Source organism: Microcaecilia unicolor, chromosome 8 (genome assembly GCF_901765095.1).
Source record: "Microcaecilia unicolor chromosome 8, aMicUni1.1, whole genome shotgun sequence".
In the NCBI taxonomy this organism is placed as follows: domain Eukaryota; kingdom Metazoa; phylum Chordata; class Amphibia; order Gymnophiona; family Siphonopidae; genus Microcaecilia; species Microcaecilia unicolor.
In genome coordinates, this window is record NC_044038.1 from 200,061,266 (window position 1) to 200,077,102 (window position 15,837).

The 15,837-nt window shown below is 42.7% G+C and overlaps 1 protein-coding gene across 1 annotated transcript in view; it reads left to right on the forward strand.

Annotated features, from left to right (window-relative positions):
* The first annotated feature begins 3,686 nt into the window (after positions 1-3,686).
* The window catches only part of TCFL5 (transcription factor like 5), a 144,191-nt gene continuing 132,040 nt past the window's right edge, over positions 3,687-15,837 (forward strand). Inside the window, exons 1-3 of the mRNA XM_030212192.1 lie at positions 3,687-5,107; positions 6,949-7,135; positions 8,749-8,938. Coding sequence (XP_030068052.1) covers positions 4,374-5,107; positions 6,949-7,135; positions 8,749-8,938 — 1,111 coding nt within the window. The 5' untranslated portion in view covers positions 3,687-4,373. The remainder of the gene's footprint in view (positions 5,108-6,948; positions 7,136-8,748; positions 8,939-15,837) is intronic.

Sequence of the window (15,837 nt, forward strand, 5' to 3'; positions counted from 1 at the left end):
CGTTGTTAATTAGCTAATCATCCTTCCAATGCTCTTTCCAGTTCACATGTTCACAAAGGTAACAACTCTTGGTGCAGAGAGGCTTAGCCTTCTCCCTGCGGTGAAATGAAGCTGTTTGATCACAGCAGACCTGACATCTGCTAAATCTAAAAATGCACACTAATTGGGATAACAGAATGCATCTCTTTCTATTATGCCCAGGCTGACCTGTTCCTAGAATGACACATCAAGTTTAGTGTTAGAATCATGACAGCCTTAGTGGTCCACCTGCAACACAGAGTTCTTCCATACAATACATCCCTTTGCTGTCTGGATAAAGTCATGATGATCAGACAGTAGTTATAAGCCCCTTATAATAGAAGAATCCCCTGTAGGGGGAGGCCAGATTTTGTATCCACCCTAGCCCACTGCGATTTACAAAAGGTACAATAATAAAATATATATATCAATAATTAAAGAGCATATAAGTAAACACAAAGAAATACAACTATAAATGTATTAAAACATGCAGTAATAAACCAAAACTTTCCAACAATAGTGGCATCCTCTTATTTGCTCCTCCCATGCCCACCCCTAGAAAGTTAATTTATTTGAAAGGTATTTCAACAAATGATTACTATGTATGATAAAAGGACATGAAGAAAATGCTTTTAAGAATTTTCCATTGACAATTTGATTATTATATGGTTTGCATAGAAATATAATGTTTCTGGTTAGGAGCAGTGTCAATGTGTCATCATGTAAATACAACCATAGTTGATGAAATTCGAACACAATCTTCATGGCACTTACCAGTGTTAGATTCTGTTGAACAATTATTTGATTGAAGAGGCACCAGCAGCAGCTAAGCTCCCCTCAAGTGGAAGGGGGATACTATACACACTGGATTTGCAAATTTTCCATGGATGAGATCTAGCCCCACCTATGAGTCACGCTGATGTGACTGACCCGGCTATCTAATAGAATGAGCTCTGAAAATTTTAAATTGAGCATGCTCAAGACTTCCCGCCCTAGTCCATAGTATATATACCCGAAGTGACATATCACAAACCTCTGTTTATTTTTGTCCGCGGAGACGGAACAATTGAGTTTAATTTTTATTTCCCCATCAGTCAACATTCACATATTTAATTTAGCGGATATTTTATTTAATATGTCTAACCACAAGATAGGATTTAAACGTTGTGCTACTTGGACATGTAAATTATCTATTACTGACCCTTCCGTGTTGTTTTGGTTGTTTAGAGCAACATCATAACCCAGTTACTTGTTTTTGCTGCAAGACACTTGATATAAGAGCTTTAAAATTAAAAGAATATTTGGCTACTTCACATTCAGGAACTTAAACAGCAAGTTCTTCTAAAAAGAGCTCACCTTCTAAGTGTTTGCCTTTACAGTCCACTTCAGCTTCAAATTTTGACCACTCAGTCCCTGCTCTCCCCCTTGCCTCAGTGCCTGTGGATCAGGTGACTTTGATTACTGCTCTCCCCCGTGCTAGCCTCCAGCAAGGAGTCAACTAGACATTCATATTCTTTTAAATGGACCCGATTTGTGTCATGGGTGCAGACCATGTGAAATAAATCCTGCCTCTTGTTCAATTTCCCCACTATTAGATTATTTTCTCTACCTCTCTAATTGTGGACTAGCACGTTCTTCACTTAAGTACATGTTACAGCTATATCAGTCTTTCATGATCCTATTGATGACACAACTGTAATGTTTCATGAGAGGATTACTTAACTTAAAACCTCCTATTTAAACTCCACCGGTGACATGGGATTTGAATTTAGTACTTGAAACTCTAATTGAACCTCCATTTGAACCTTTGCATTCTGTAACTTTCAAATTTTGAACATAGATGTTATTCCTCATCTCAATCACTTCTGCTCGAAGAGTTGGAGAAGTACAAGCGTTAGAGTATTATGCTCCTTTCACTCAGATTTTACATGACAAGGCCATACTACGACCTTGTCCCAAAATTTTACCTAACATAGAATGGATTAATATGAAAAGAGGATACTATTACCAGTATTCTAGCCACCTCCACATCATAATAGTCAACATAGTCGTTTACATACTCTAGACTACACCAGAGCATTGTCTATCTATTTACAACATACATCACATAATGATAGATCATCTCAGTTATTTCTTTCTTATAATTCAAAACATTGACAACCAGTCTCTAAATGAACCTTATCATCATCTATTGCCAGCTGTATACACTTTTGTTATTCAAGATCATCTGTTCAACAGCAGACAACTATGCTTCATGTTACAGCCCATAGACTACGTGCTATGGCCGCTTCAACTGCATATTTACATACAGCACCACTACTGGATATTTGCAGAGCAGCAACCTGGTCATCAGTGCATACACTACTGTCTAGGTGTTGCATCACGGGCTGATTCCAACTTCGGGCTGACAATTCTTCAAGAGGCAACTTGACAAGTGACCTCCACCTCATATCAAAAGTACCAGTTCATATTATCAATTAATTGATTGAATGTAATTTTTCAACATACATTACTCTACCTGTGTATACTAGGGAGTCTTCATAGGTGTGGCTAGAGGATTTTGTCCATGGAACTTATATTATTTGCTTACCTGTAACACTAGTTTGCCGTGAACAAAAGATCTTCTAGCTACACAATCCCTAAGTTGTTTGCTATTTTCAGTGACCTGAGGTTTGTGATATGTTACTATAGCTGTGTGTGTGTATATATATATATATATATATATATATATACACCCCTATAGTAAATATATAGTAAATCATTAATGGAGATGCTCCGGTCTATATGTCAGACCTCATAGATCTACCACTCAGGAACTCCAAAAAAAATCATCTCGCACACTCCTAAATCTCCACTTCCTAAGCTGCAAAGGACTAAAGTATAAACTGACACATGCATCCAATTTTTCTTATATGGGCATGCAGCTATGGAATGCACTGCCAACTGCCAAGAAAAAAAATACATGGCCTAATCAACTTTCGGAAATCCTTGAAGACCTACCTCTTTAACAGAACATACCATAATGATCCATCATTTGAACTTTAGTAAAGCACCGTCTCATCTGCTATTCCATAAATGTTCTCTCTATACATGCTACTTTTATACACTATATTTCCTTTGTTTCCTATGTAATTACTAATTGCATATGTTTATTCAGTCATGATGATACCATGACGGAGCAATGCATGCCACATCGAGCCTGCAAATATGTGGGAAAATGCGGGATACAAATGCAATAAATAAAATAAATATACACACACATACATACAGGAATTCTTGAGCACGCTCAATTGCGTGACTTCATAGGGGTGGCTAGAAGATTTTTGGTCTGGGAAAATTAGTGTTACAGGTAAGCAACTACGGGTGTCTTACTAAAGCTTAGCTCGAGTTACCTGCAGCAGGGCCGATAACTCGAGCTAAGCTTTAGTAAAACACAGCCTAATTTGCTGCTCTTTGATGTACACAAGGTTTCCTCCTTGGATGCACACGTTTCCACACTCCACCCACTTTATCCCAACATGCTTTGCACAGGGGTGAAGGGGGCGTGCCTCACCTGCGCGCAGGTGTCACCGTACCTACAGGAAGTGCCCTTCTCGTCATGCGCGGAGGTGTTGCAGACCGTTACCTGATTTCCCGCCTAAGGTTGTGTTGACGTCAGCGGGTTCGAGCGCGAGGCTCTCTGGGGAGGAATCGAGGGCAAACGGTCGCTGTAGAGATGCCCTGGTTCTAGTCAGGAGTAGTACTGAGCAGCCTGCTCTCGACCCTGTGAATTTCCTTCCTTGGAGTACCGCAGGCGAAGGGAGTTCCCCGTGTTTACCGCCGTTCTCTTTGGTGGAGGGCCGCGCGTTCCTATTCGTCTTAGTAGAGGGTAGGAGGGAGAAGAGAACCTCTGCGCGCGGCCCCGCAGGAGCTGGGGTTGTTTGGCGCGCGCGGAGAGTGGGCCCCGCGGGGCGGCTGGCGCGTATGCGTGCGCGGATTGACGGAGGGTGGGTGTCAGTTTCCCAGGTCTACGAGAGGAGCGTGCTCGGAGGTGTCCTCGCGGAAGTTGGCAGTGGAGTGAAGCCGGTTTGTGGTTTCTCGTTCGGTTTATGAGTAAATAAGCTCCTGGACGTTGCAGGCGGCAGCGGAGCTTTGGCGCTCTCTTGTTGCCAGGATGAGGCGTACTGCGCTGGGAAGAGGGGCTCCGGCCTTTGGCATGAGGATGCGCTCCTCTGCGGCCCGCACCCCAATGCTCAGCCGCAGCGTGTAGGTGCAGCCGCCGGGGCTATCCCTGTTCTCAGCCCAAAACTTCCGAGTTAGGGCATAGGAGGACAAAGTCTTGTCACTTTTGTATTTTTCACTTTTCTGGAGACGTTATGTCAGGTTCAACTCAAACTGAGCCCAAAACCTCAACGCCCCAGGCAACTGTTTCTTCAGAGCCACCGCCTGCTGGTGCCGAAGGTCCGAGTGAGGCTTCCTTCAATGAGCAAGGCCTTAGTTTCACCACCACCGATCTCAGCCTCGTGGAGATGACGGAGATAGAGTATACCCAGCTCCAACATATTCTTTATTCTCACATGGAGGCACAAACCAATGAAGGGGAAATGGAAGCCAGACTGAATTCAACCTTCTTCTCCGCTAGTAACCCCACAAATTTGCCCCAGTACCAGTCGTCCACTAATCCAAATCAAGCTAGTTATACTGCAACCAATCCTGGGAACCAGGCAGTGCACCCAGTTATCTGCCAGTCAGCTCTGGCTCCAGAGGGCAGTTTCATGGGTTCAAACCAGTGCCTCGGACATATAGACTTTCAAGAGCTCAGAATGATGTTACTTAGTGAATCTAATTTACCTGTAAATGCTGCTAATCAGGTGAATAAAACACCTAACAGTGGCTCTGGTGATGCCCCAGGACACAATGTCATAAGGGTTAAAAACTGTGAAAATAATGGACTTAATAAGGAAAATGTTGGCACTGAAAATTTGGCACCAGCTTCCGAGCCAAGATCAAAATCTGCAGTTCGTGTTCGACTAGAAGATAGATTCAACAGCATGCAATCTGAAATCCCCAGATGCCAAGAGCCCCAAGAGTCTGGAGTCACCCTTAACAAGTGTGTTTCTAAATCATCTTTTATTTAAAAAAAAAATTGTGTAGTGCGTTATTAAAACGGGGAATCAAACATTTGCATGAAATTTAAAACAGGTAAATTTAAAAGATCAATCTTGCAAATAACCCTGTTCAACTGAAATATTTGGTTTTGCATACTCTGTGACTGCTGTATCTAGTATTAGTGTACAACTAATAGAATTGTTCACTTTTTGACTATTTGATTTCCATGGGAGCAAAATATCACAAAATTAATACTTTTTTCTCTCATGCTACCTTGATAGTAACTTAATTGCATGGATGATGGCAGAAAGACCAGGCTAATCCAGTCTTTTTCTGTGTGGTGAGGATGTATTCCAGCTGATAAGCAGGATAAATTCAGGAGGTCACCATAACATTTTATATAACATTTTTATCCAGTACCTTTTTTTTTTTTGTATGTTACTTTCCTGGACAGCTTAACACGCAAGATCAGCCTTTTTAGTTCATATTCAGGACCTCACTTCCTGTTTCTGACTCCAAGTTCATACAGAAATCCAAATAGCCAGCTGAATATCTGACCTCACAATCCCCATGGCCTCTCCAGATGGTGGTTGTGGCTGCAGAGCACCAAATTTGCCACACTGTACCTGGCAAGTAGTTATTACTGTATTTGCAGCCTTTCATACACTTGGCTCCATTGGTTGCTGCTAATTCTTCTCTCTTAACTTTATTAACTTTTACAGCTTAAGGATAGTCTGTATACCGTATTTCCTATTAAAAAATTCCTAATGTTGTTGAATCTGCCTCCTGAAACCTCATATTTGCAGATTTGCTCTTTCACATTAATGCCTTACAAATCTTAATCATATCTCTCTCTCTCCCCCCACCCCCAATATGTCTCTTCTAGGGTTTATTTATTTGGAGCTTTTATTTTGATCTTACAGGAGTTTTGGTGCAGAACTTACACCACTTTGGTAGTCTTCCACTCTTGATCCTGGAGAACTGAGTTTGATTCCCACTGCAGCTCCTTGTGACTCTGGGCAAGTCACTTAACCCTCCATTGCCCCTGGTACAAAATAAGTACCTGAATATATGTAAACCGCTTTGAATGTAGTTGGAAAAACCTCAGAAAGGCGGTATATCAAGTCCCACTTCCCTTCTGAATCTTTATGAATTTTTGTCTCCAGAGCTGGACACACAGAATATCTATATGATCACTTTCTAGGGACTAATTTAGTCATTACCATTAAAATTTAATACCAAAATGAAATGCTATGATTAGCGCTTATTAACAGCAGTCTCACTAAGTATCAACAAGTTGTAGGTAGTCCACTAAAATGATACCATCATTCACAACTTGTTTGACTTTTATTGCCACATATTGAAGTGCTCATTATGTTGTAAAGGTAACTCTGGAATCCTAAGTAAGAGCTAGTCTAATTTTTTCCCCACCCATTTCTTTTTGGCAGGCAGAGTAGCCTAGTGGTTAGAGCAGCAAGCTGAGAACCAGAGGGCCCAAGTTTCAATTCATACAGTGGACCCTCATGGCTTTGGCAAGCCACATTCCTCCATTGCCTTTGAATGGCTAGGGATAGCACCAGCAACCCCACCCCACTCGAGGCCTGCTATGGAAACCGTCACGCTCATGGTAGTTCCCATAAGACAGCTTGTGTGCAGAGGAGCTACCATTTGCTTTTCGACTTTCTGAATGAAAGCTAGTGTAAGATACAAAATTATTAATTAGTACAAATATGTAGCTGAAAGACATTTTTGTGAGGGTAAGCCTGCTAAAGAGTACAAAAATGTAGTGTGCCACCAGTGAGTAGCAGTCTCTTTTTTTTATTATTTTTTTTTATTTTGTAGCTTGGTAACACTCATCCGTCATCCATCAGAACTGATGGGTGTCCCTCTCCACCATCAGCAGAACAAATGTACTACCTTAGTGAAAAATAAAGCCACTGCTGCTACTACTGCCCTGCAGTTTACCTATCCATTGTTTACCACAAATGCCTGTTCCACGCCTGGCAATGGTATTTCTTCACAAACGCAGGTAAGAGAACCTAGCTTTATGATGACTTACATATCTTGTCGTAAACTGCTTTGGATTATTTTTTTTTAGGAAGGTGATATATAAAACTTTATAAATAAAATATTTGTTGTAGTTTTATCTTGTTTAATTTTATTACTTTGATTTTTTTTTATAGTCCCGTGAGTGAGGCACCATACATACGATGAGGATACAGGTGATAAGCAATGGTGCAGTCATTTGAGGGGTAATTGCTAGCAGTGCATAACTGAGAAGAATTTGTTCAAGCAGTCAAATCATTCAGAGTATTTTCAGATATAAATGTTAATTACTGTTATGCTGTTAAGTTAGCTTATGAAAGTAGACACAAGAAAGCAGTTCAGATAAGTGTGTCTTTTTTTTTTTTTTTTTTTTAACCTGGTTAGATTGTGCAATCTTAAGATGTATAACACACTGAGCCATAGTGGCATATAAGTTAAAAATAGCTTTATAACTAAGTTACACACCCAGTTCTCTGGATGCTTCTGTAAAACCTTTCCGAGAGCTGCTGCAGAACCCTGTAAAGCTCCCCTGAGCTTCCTGTAATGCAGGGCCGGCTTAACCTACGGACCAGGAGAGGCTCTGGTCCAGAGCGCCAAACGCCTGAGCCCATGACAACAACAGACCATAGGTTAAGCTTAGCTTTTACTAGGGCTGCATGTTAAGTGTGGTTAACGCCATGATTAATGCGTTAATTGCAATTAAAAAATTTAATTGTGATTGATAATTTGCCTTCTGGTTTAGCATCTACCCCCCCACCCGACTGCCAGCGGCTCTCTTCCTTCCCCTTCCCACCTGGTTTTACCTATTTCCTTTTTCAGTAAAATCTTCAGCCTTGCAGCTGCAGCAACGGTACTGAAAACCTGCCTGTGGCCTACACCAGGCCTTCCCTCTGACCCGTCCCTCTTTTGGCCTTCGACACAACTTCCTGTTTGGGACAGGTCAGAGGGAAAGCCCAGTGCAGTCTGCAGGCAGCTGTTCAGTACCACTGCTGAGGCTGCAGGGCCAAAGATTTTAATGAAAATGGAAAAAGGTAAAACCAGGTGGGGAGGGAGGAGAGATATGCTGGATCACATGCGGGCGGGGAGAAATTAAGAGAACTTCAGGTGGCTGGGGAGAGAGAGAACTTGGGGTGTGGGTATGGGAGTGAATAAGGGGAGAGAACCTGGAGTGGCTGTGGGGGGTGGGAGGGAGAACCTGGGAAGGCTATGGGGGGGGGGGGGGAGATGGGTTGGAATTGTAGAAGTTGTTTTGGGGTGGGGTGAGGGAGGAATTGTGAAAATGTCTGTGGTAGGGGGTGGGGCATGGTTGGGGGAGTACACAAAAACAAAAGTTGGTTCAGGGTGCCACAACCTCTTGAGCTGGCCCTGCAGCAATGCTATTGAGGAAGAGGAATCTTTCAAATGCATATAAAACAGTAACTTTTAAGACATACTCTTATGAGACTGAAATATTTAGATTGTCTTAAACAGAGATTAATGCCTAGAATTGTGAGATAGGCGGTATATACATTTTTTAAATACACAGTTGCAGTACCACAGCAATACTCTTTTTAAGTATGGTGTCCCTTTTAAAAAATGTCCTTTTTCCCATTTCAGACTAATTCTTCTGGGAGTCTCTTTCAAAGTGCTGGAAATTCTTGTCCTATTCTAGAGGCTGCCAAACACCAAGAGTTAGCATTGCCAAGAGCCTTCTCCTTCTCATATCAGCAAGAAATTGAATCAACCAAGCAAACATTAGGTAGCAGGAATAAGACTTTACCTGAACAGGTCTGGATAAAAGTGGGAGGTAATGTATCTAGTCCTGGTTAGTTTAGTTTCTTTTGTCGTGAGTTTGATACATATGCATATAGGATTTCCACCTACGCAATTGTTTCTAATCTACTCTGAAACACTAGTTCATTCTGCATTATCCTATTAATGGCTCTATTTTGCTTGACATGTTTTCCCAACAGTGAGTTGACCAGGTTATTAGAAATAAGGAGGATAATGTTGTATAGATTAAGTAGGTGGCAAAATGAATGTTTCCTTATCATCCCTCCGGACCGGCCCAGGATTGGACTGATGGGTTGTGCTTGCCTTCCAGCAGGTGGAGACTGAGAAAAAAACTGTGACTCTAGGGAGCCAATAAGAGCCCTGGTCATGTGACCCTAGCCTCAGTATTTTCTCAGTCTCCCAGCAGGTAGGAAGTGAGCCCATTAGTCTCTCTTGGTTGGTCTATAAGTGCCAGGGGAATTCTTTAGAGGCTTGTTAGGTATTCAGCGTTTTTACATTTCAGCCTCTGGGGTGTTACACTCGGGTGTCCCGAGTCCCTCTCCCTTTTCCTCCCCATCTCCCTTTAAAAAAAAGAAAAAAGAGAATGGGAAGGGCTACCCTTGTTGTTAGAAGGGGGATATTGCCTTTGGGAGAGGCAGCCAGTATTAAATAAATAAATACAAAGTGAGAAAAGAGAAGCAGTGCTTTCCCCAGTGACCTAATGAGCAAGCAGCTCCGTTTAGTTCTTTGTGAGTGCTTTCTTGTAGCTGATCAGCTGTTAGGTATCTAATTCAACGATCGAATTAAGCCTCTCATCTCTTTCAGTATCTGGGATATTTTTCTTCGTTTTGTTACCAGTAGTCGTGCGAGCGGGACTTTAGTAAAAAAAAAAAAAAAAAAAGGCACAAACCGCGGAAGCACGTGCACGCATTTTTTCCGATATGGCTGAAAAGCTCAAGAGCTCTGCTGTCTGTCAGTGTCGCGGAGTTAACACAGCCGGCACTTGTAAATTTTGCTCTGCTTTGGATGTTGCTTCGGGGCCTGTGCTTCATCCGGTTTCGGGGTCTATTTCGCTGGCTGTTTTCTTCGCCGTCCCGCTCTACTCCACTGCTGAGGTGTCAGGCGCGCTTTCGGGGACCGCCACAGCGAAAGTGGTGCGAACGGCAGCCATTTTGAATCACCCTCCGTCTTCTCAGTCGGGTGACCTCTCTGCTGTAGGCAATGCTGCAAATCCAGGAGAACCTGATTCAGGAGCTCTAGTACACTCTGGAGTCACTCAGGCAGGGGGATTTTCTCCTGAGTTTTGTCCTCCAGATGTACCAGGCCTTCCTGCTATCGAAGATAGAAATCCATCTTTTCGTTCTTCTCTAGTCCTGCCCAAAACACTCCTAGGCCACCACCACCCCCCCCCCCTTTTCATATGGCAGAGTTAGACATCCACATTCTGGTTTTATAAAATTGTTTTCTGGACGTCTATGCAATGTGGATATCTAAATACCCATTTTCAGACGTCCCATACATGAATAGAGCTACTAAAATAAGCGCCATAGTAGCTCCAAATCATCACCATCAAAGGTTTCTAGTATAGGTGTGACATTTGGCAGGTAAATTGTTTAGTTTTTGTTTTAGTTTATTCTCCTTGAGCACTTGTCCAGTAGTCCACAGACAGAGCAGTGGTAAAACTAGAGGACATAATTTGAAGTTGTGGGGTGGTAGACTTAGGAGTAACATTAGGAAAAAAAAAATTTTTCACAGTGAGGATGATGCCTGGAATACCCTCCCAGTGGAGGTGGTGGAAACTAAAATAGTGATGGAATTCAAAAATGTGTGGGATAGACTAAGAATTCCACAAAGAAAAGAAGATAGTATATATTAAAAAAAAAAACTTAAACACATCAACAGCTGTAAGTTCATTTATGATGCGCAGGAGTGGGTCTTAATTGGCAGCTCCAGCTGTGACGAAGTAAAGTCAATGCCGGACGGACTTCTATCAGGATGGAATGGAGTGGTTTTTCATGGCAAACTCCAGTAGGTGGAAATAGGGACAATGCAGGGCAGACTTTTGGTTCAGTCCAAGACCTGAAAATGGCAAGGACGGATCAGGAGCCAGTATGCATATTTTATACCACATTCATATCAAATGAGTGTGGGTCTGGTACATCTCAGTGGGGGAGGGGAAAACATTGTGTAATGGACCTCAGCGAGTAAAATGTTGTTAATACTATTGGATTATTGGGTCAATAATGTTTTGATAATCAGTAACTGGTGGGCAGACTGGATGGACCATGCAGGTCTTACTGTCATTTACTTATGCTACGATGAAAGTTCTCAACTATTACTAATAATCTGTAACCTATCATTCAAAATGACCATGATACGAGGATCCAGGAAACTAAATACCGGTGAATCAGACGTCAATACTGAGCAAATGGTTGAGCCTATACAAAAAAAAATAATAATAATAATAATTACTGACCGGAGAGAGCTACCATAGCTAGTTAAGAGCAATATTCAGCACTTAACCAGCTATGGGATGCCACAAAGATAGGGCTGGGGTATGCAGCCCTATTTATGCAGTGACCTTGGTCACCCCCCCCCCCCCCAGAACACCCCAAAAATAGCTAGTTCTTGCTATAAGCATTAAGCAGCACTCACCCTTCTGTCCTATTTTAGACCTAAAAGCTGTCAATCGCGCTCTGAGTTACAAGTTTTGCTATGGAGACTCTTCGATCAGTCATAGTGGCAGTTCGGTCAGGAGAGTATTTAACGGCCTTGGATCTGACCGAGGCTTATTTTACATATTCTTATTCGGCAGGCTCACCACAGATACTTGCGCTTTGCGATTCTAGGTCGACAATAGCAGTTTCGCGCCCTGCCCTTCGATCTCGCGACAGCTTCGCGCACTTTCACCAAAGTTATGATAGTAGTAGCAGCAGCGCTCAGGAAGCAGGGGATCCTTGTTCATCCATACCTAGACGACTGGTTGATAGCACAAAGTCTTGTCAGGACAGTTCTCAGGTCACGCACCGAGTGGTGGATTTTTTGCAGTCTCTAGGTTGGGTGGTGAATGTAGCCAAGAGGCGTTTGGTTCCATCTTAGTCTCTGGAGTATTTGGGAGTCACCTTCGACATGGTGCGGGGTCGAGTTTTTCTCCCGCACGGCAGGATTCTAAAGCTTCTGTCTCAGATTCTGGATTTACTTTACTAAAATGTTCCGTTGGCACGACAGTATCTTCAGGTCCTCGGTTCCATGGCAGCAACTATAGAGGTGGTTCCCTGGGCCAGGGCTCACATGAAGTCTCTTTAGTGGTCTCTTCTTTCCCGGTGGTCCTCTCAGAGGGATTCTTTTCTGATGAGATTGTCTCTTCGCAACCGGGAACACATCTCTCTTTTGGGTGGATGCGGATGTCGAATCTCACCAAGGGATTGCCATTGGAGTCTCCTCAGTGGGTAGCCTTGACGACGGATGCCAGTCTGCGAGGCTGGGGAGCTCATTGTCTCGACAGATGGACCCAGGGACTCTGGTCACCGCTGGAAGCAACTCATTCCATCAATTTCTTGGAGACCAGGGCGATTAGACTCGCTCTGCAGCATTTCAGTTCTCTCCTGGTGGGCAAAGCGATCCAAGTTCTCTCAGACAACGCCTCGGCAGTAGCCTATATCAACCACCAGGGGGGAACAAGATGCTGTCTCTTGTGGCGAGAGGCAGAGAGTCTCTTGGTATGGGCAGAGGATCATCTCACTGCCATATCAGCCTCGCATGTAGCAGGAGTCGACCTAGGTGAATTAAAGAGATGATAGCTTCAGCCTACCTCTTGGCAGGCAAGGCAGTCCCGGAGGCTGTTAAAGCTCATTCTACTAGAGCGCAGGCGTCGTGCGCGGAGTGTTCCTTGGTGCCTCCTGCGGAGATTTGTAAGGCGGCGACTTGGTCCTCTCTCCATTCTTTTGCTAAACATTACAGGCTTGATGTTCATTGTCGGCAGGAGGCGGTCTTTGCATCGCGGGTACTCACTGCGGGCTTGCTGGGGTCCCACCCGTAGGACTACTGCTTTGTTACGTCCCATCAGTCCAATCCTGGGCCAGTCCGGAGGGATGCTAAGGAAGGAGAAATTAGACCTTACCTGCTAATTTGCTTTCCTTTAATCCCTCCGGACCGGCCCAGGCCCCTCCCGTGTTCGTTCTTTCTGTCTGTCTGTGTTCAGATGTTCAATTCTTTACAGAGCTGTTTTGCCAGTTATCACCTATTAGAAATGCATAAGCTATTTTCCAAATTATCACTTAAAGATGTGTATAAATCTGTAAATACTTTGCCTATCCATATGTATACGAAAAGGCCATACCGCTGCTCTGGTGAGAGTTGCCAGTGAGCCATTGAAAAGGCCATACCGCTGCTCTGGTGAGAGTTGCTGGTGAGCTGTTGAAAAGGCTAGGATAGGAATGCTAGTTTGAAGTGTCTCTTTACTATCCTGAGGGTAAGAGGGTAGAGCTGTTAAAGGGTAGGCTGCAACCAGCTGTTTGCTAGCCAGTCCTTTTTATACAACGAAGGACTAGTTGATTTAACAACAGTGAGCGGATACTACTAGAGAACTGAACTTGGAATTTCTTTTGAACTAAAATGGAAGGGTTTCCCAGTAGAGAATGAAAGAAATAGGGAATATGAAGATGCCTGGGTGTGAAATAAGCATCTTGAGTGCTTTAAACTTGCCTCTTGCTATCTGTCCATGGAAATACAGAGATATGGGAAGCTCTGGACTACCAACAAGTAATGCTCTCCTAGTTAACTACTTATGTTTACATTTTTTTAAAGTTGCTAATAGAAAGTTTAGTTTATTGTCCAACCCAAGTATAAAATAAAGACCTCTCTAGACTGCAATCTGCTCAAAGGTATCATCTGAGCTAGTTATTTTCCCACTTCCTGAGATCTCCTTGGGGAGGCTGCCTTACATATTGGTCAAATTAAAAAAAAGTCTGCACCAATTTCAACTAATTCTAAATGCAGTACAACTGACAGAGGGGTTGAATGTGGCATTCCATCACATCCTTCCTGCAAAAATTGCACTGCCTACCTGTACCCTACAAGGCCAAATTTAAAGTTATTTATGATTTTCAGTACTAATTTTTATAGTGCTACTAGGTCCTCAGTCAAAATGGACTAGAATGCTTAAAGAATAAGAAGATTGTACACCACATTGATAGTTTGTAGGCTTGTAGGAGGCATGGAGAAATTAGATCTTACCTTCTAAGTTCTGGCTGCTTGAATTCCTCGAGGCACAGAGTGTTGGGTCTTTCTTCTTCTTTCTGCTTTGTTATTCAAATACTGAGGCAAGGGTCACATGACCAGGGCTCTTATTGGCTCTCTAGAGTCAGTTTTTTTTCTCAGTCTCCACCTGCTGGAAGGCGAGCACAACCCATCAGCCCAATCCTGGGCCGGTCCAGAGGGATTAAAGGAAAGCAAATTAGTTTCTCCTTAGGTCCCAACATCTAAAGCTAAACCAGTATTTTATGAAAGGCTCAGCAAGTATGGCTCTGCTGAAGATAACACAAATGGTGCTTTGTACAACAGCACCATTTTAGAAACAAAGTTCAACAAAGGGGGGCAGCATCATAAGGATAGTTATATAACTAAATCACCACACCTACCATCTATATGCCATTTTTATATTTGTATGTGCTTCCATTTTTATTGTAAATCTGTCTGCAACAGCAGCCAATAAAGTCAAACTTCCATGAGAGCACATTTCCATCCTCAAGCGTTCCAGGTCCCAAAAACAGGTTAATTTGGGATAATCCATGTGTAAATACCGACAAGTGTAGTCAGCGGAACTCTTCCCAAAACAACAGGAGGACGATTGTAGGGTAAAATACTTTACTCTTAAAAGGACCCGACACGGAACCATGTTTTGGCAAAGCGCCTGCCTCAGGGGCCTTTATATACTGTCTCAGTGACTATGAACATAAACAGGGGAAAGAACATGCTATTTTTAAAAAGACGCGATGCTCAAGGCAAAGTAGCAAATCCGAAAAGGCTTTCCAACTGCACTACTCGTGTGAGCACTTTTATACGTAGTGAGCTAGTACATAATGCCACACTGGGAAAAGACCAAGGGTCCATCGAGCCCAGCATCCTGTCCACGACAGCGGCCAATCCAGGCCAAGGGCACCTGGCGAGCTTCCCAAACGTACAAACACCAAGTGTCTTCCGCTTCTGTGGTTTCTTTCCCTAAATATCAACTAGGGCATTTTCAGATGTATTTATGTATGTATTGAGATTTTTTTAACCACCTCTATGAAGAGATTTACCTAAGACTGTATTCAGTCAAATATAGTTTGACAGAAAAAATTTACATTGTGTTAACCTCACAATAATAAAATAACCAAATGTAAACAATATTTATTTATTTTACATTTGTATCCCACATTTTCCCACCTATTTGCAGGCTCAATACAATCAGTGAGGTAAACAAGTCAAACTAAAGCTTAGTAATACTGTAGCAACAACATGACAGACATGGTGGAGCAACAGCTTGCCACAGGATTGGTAGCATGGAATGTTGCTGCTAATTGAGTTTCTGCCATGTACTTGTGACCTGGCTTGGCCACGTTTGGAAAACAGGATACTGGGCTAGATGGACCGTTGGTCTGACTCGGTATGGGTACTCTTATGTTCTTATGACATGATCCAGTATCAGAACTATGATCCAGTATCAGAACTGTAATTATTAAAGCAACCTAATAAAACATATAACAAAAATGTTGGCAGAATGCAAATAACCATAATAAGCAACATGGAAGATTGTTCATTTAACATGGATATATTCACGTCAGTGCAATATAATTGAAAACACCTTAAAATGCAACATTTAGAGCAGGGTTTCTCAACCCAGTCCTCAGGACACACCTAGCCAGTCAGGTTTTCAGGCTACCCACAATGAAT